This window comes from Olea europaea, unplaced genomic scaffold, assembly GCF_002742605.1.
Source record: "Olea europaea var. sylvestris unplaced genomic scaffold, O_europaea_v1 scaffold12254, whole genome shotgun sequence".
NCBI lineage: Eukaryota > Viridiplantae > Streptophyta > Magnoliopsida > Lamiales > Oleaceae > Olea > Olea europaea.
In genome coordinates this window covers 1-3,381 of record NW_019229684.1, presented here as the reverse complement: position 1 = coordinate 3,381, position 3,381 = coordinate 1, and the positions used below count along the sequence as shown (strand labels likewise).

The 3,381-nt window shown below is 35.8% G+C and overlaps 1 protein-coding gene across 1 annotated transcript; it reads left to right on the top strand.

Moving 5' to 3' along the window:
• Positions 1–1,216: 1,216 nt before the first annotated feature.
• On the top strand, positions 1,217–3,381 carry LOC111374273 (phospholipid:diacylglycerol acyltransferase 1-like). Its single transcript, XM_022996929.1, has 3 exons — positions 1,217–1,508; positions 2,014–2,506; positions 3,146–3,381. Exons 1-2 carry the CDS (start codon positions 1,315–1,317, stop codon positions 2,495–2,497), a joined length of 678 nt encoding a protein of 225 aa, XP_022852697.1. The 5' UTR covers positions 1,217–1,314; the 3' UTR covers positions 2,498–2,506; positions 3,146–3,381.

The window sequence follows — 3,381 nt, the reverse complement described above, 5'->3', positions numbered from 1 at the left end:
AAAAAAAAAAAAAAAGAATCATTTAACTAATTTGATGTTTTGTTAATAGTGATTTAGGTAAATACAAAATTGTTGGATAAGATCTCCTCCATGAAATTAGAAAATATTGTAATGGAGACCAAAGAACAACCTATAAAAAAGTAATGACCTTCCATCTTTAGCTCTAATAAACTATAAATGGCCCTCCATACATTCTATGAACCTACAAGAAAGTGCTCTATAAAGAACCTAGCACTCGGGCCACTAGGATGCCAAATGAACAGATGGGTTTAAAGCTTATCTTCATGCTTTTCCATGAAATGCCGGTTAGATGTGATAATCTATTATTCAGCTATGGCAAATTTCTATGTTTCATTTTGCTTGCATGACCAAACCAACGTCAACATCAACCCTGCAATCTTGGTGAGTATTAATAAACTTCTGAGTGCTGTAAGAAGACTCAGTTCGTGTAATGGAGTTGGGGAGGAACATGATTCCATTCCTTTCATTTTTGTATTAGTTCATAAGTCAACATCTGTAAATAGTTCCGGTAAATAGCTCAAATGTTGTCACTAGTGATTATAATGAGGATTGGGTCCTGGATGTTTAGATATTTGGGCCATGGTTGGAGGGTAGGCTTTAACTACTCTTTTTAGCGCAGATTAAAAACCATGGTAATGATTCCATTATAGTTAATCTTTTCTGTATGTTTTCTTCTGCTGATATTATGATAGGGAGTAGCTGGATGCTGTGTTCACAAAATCTGTTAGCATAAATGTGTGGTCCTAATTGACCTGTCAATCAAAATTATCTGTTTCTAAGTGAAATTGTTAGTAGAATGATTTATTTGCAGTCTCTTTTTGTCAGAAAGAAATTATGTATTTAAGTGAAATTGTTGGTAGCATGATCTATCTGCACTCATTTTTGCTTTTGGGTTGCAATTCTTAAATAAGAAATTCTTTCAACCTATTATCCCAAGTATCACAATGCATCTGGAATTATTATCAGCCAAATTTTATACTGAAACTGGGTAGCAGGGAGAGACCTTTTACCATACTACTATTTGTTCTTTGCTTTTATACAGAGTGAAGGTTCAGCATTGCTTATTAAATATAGGCTAGGCTGCGTGGGTTTCTCTTTTTCTTTTTCTTTTTCTTTTTCCCCTGAGAGAATTTCTGTAAACCAGTTTTGATGACCGACTACATTCAAGAATCTCTAGAAAATTCATGCTTCAGCTTCTTTATTTAGTTTATTTCGGGTGATCTATAGGGAGCTATCAAGGGAAATAATCTTGCAAACATAACCTGCCGCGATGTATGGACAGAGTACCATGATATGGGTATTGGCGGTGTCAAAGCAGTTGCAGATTATAAAGTTTACACTGCTAGTTCGATTCTGGATCTACTTCACTTTGTTGCCCCAAAGATGATGAAGCGTGGTGATGCTCATTTTTCGCATGGGATTGCAGATGATCTGGATGATAAGAAATATGAACATTACAAATATTGGTCAAATGCCTTGGAAACAAAGTAAGTTTCTATCTGATAATCAAAGTTCTCCCTGATATTCTTCTTTCGTTCCTTCTACTAACGTATCTTCATTTTCAACTGTTCAACGTCTTTCAATGAATTACCTTCATACAGTGGTTGACGGTTCTTTGAAAAATAAAATTTTGCATCATTGGTGATATTGATATAAAATTGATATGGAGAACAAATAGTTTTTGTTGAATTAGCTAGATGGTCTAAATGATAGGAAACATATATTATTTCATCTCTTATCTCCCTTCATCTCCCTTCCTGTCAGGGCATGACTAAACACATGCGCATGGTTTTGGTGGTTTGTCTCTACATCTATATTTGTTCTCTATATGCCCTCCAGTGTTTTTGCTTTCTCAGTATTTGCATTTTCCCTCCCTACACCAGTCAGTTGTTTGTTATAGATATCCCAGCATTATCTTTCTCCTGCTGCAGGAACATAGATCTTATTGGAGATTTTATTGACAGTGTTTTATATTCTGCTTTCCTTTCTCAGATTACCTATGGCACCAGACATGGAAATCTTTTCAATGTATGGAGTTGGAATTCCCACTGAACGAGCGTATGTCTACAAGTTTAGTCCTGCAGCTGAGTGTTATATACCTTTTAAGATTGATACCGCAGCTGATGGTGGAGATGACGGCCCTTGTTTGAAAGGCGGAGTATATTCTGTAGATGGAGATGAAACGGTCCCTGTTCTTAGTGCAGGTTTTATGTGCGCAAAAGGTTGGCGGGGAAAGACTCGATTCAATCCTTCAGGAATGCGTACTTATATAAGGGAGTATAATCATGCTTCTCCGGCTACTCTTTTAGAGGGCAGGGGAACCCAAAGTGGTGCTCATGTAGATATAATGGGGAACTTTGCCCTGATTGAAGATATCATAAGAGTAGCTGCAGGAGCAACAGGAGAAGATTTAGGAGGAGATCAAGTCCATTCTGATATTTTCAAATGGTCGGAAAGGATTAAGTTAAAGCTCTAAATTTATTTGGTAAGTTTCACTTTTCACTGCCTTTGTCGACAGCCTACTTGTAATTTCGGTTGAAATTATCATCCCTCGTATTGTTAGGCTACTGAATGTTTGTTGTACTCGTATGCATGCATTTGAAAAGTAAACTTAAAAAACCATAATTGGCTAATCTTATAAATTTTAAAAGTAAATGAGTGTCCTTTAAGAAATATTATCTCGTTCATTTGTCAAAGTTAGTTGGAAATAAGTTACTTATTTTGATAGTAGGTAACATACTTTAAATTCTTTACTTAAAAGTAAGAAATAATGTAGGTTAACCAAGCATATTTTAAAACTAACTCTTACTCTTTTAAGCTTAGCCAAACACGCTCTTTCTGTTTTCACAAGATTATAAAGGGTTAGAAGAATTGTTTGTCGTTCCAACTTATGGCCTTGTTTTGATTCGGTCACCAATCTTTCTATGTTCCAATGTTGTCAACTTTATGCCTATAAACTGCATCTATGGCCTCGAGCTACATTTTCAACATTCCATGTCTGCCTATACAATTCTTTATGTACTCAGCAAATAGTTGATTCTTCGACTGCATTTGTTTGTTTGTGTTTGATGATACACATGCCCTTGGACGTAGCCGTATAAAGCATTTGTTTCTGTTAATGCAGATTCTATACTTGATGATAAGCTCGGAGCTGCTTTAGTTCTTGATGATATGGCTTTGATTCATGTGGTTTGATTAAATGGTGTCAACCATATTCCCCAAAGAAAATCAGTCTGATAACTTGTTGCAGGCAGTTAACAATGAGTCAAGTTTCTGTTGTAATTGAGTGTGTACAGTTGCAAGGGGAAAGCATAGATTAGGGCACCACATTGCTGCACCTTTTTTTTTTTTTTTTTTTGG

Coding starts and splice junctions, on each gene's coding strand:
- LOC111374273 (XM_022996929.1), top strand. CDS start 1,315: ATGGGTATTGGCGGTGTCAAAGCAGTTGCAGATTATAAAGTTTACACT. Junction 1,509..2,013: donor TCAAATGCCTTGGAAACAAA/GTAAGTTTCTAT, acceptor TTCCTTTCTCAG/ATTACCTATGGCACCAGACA.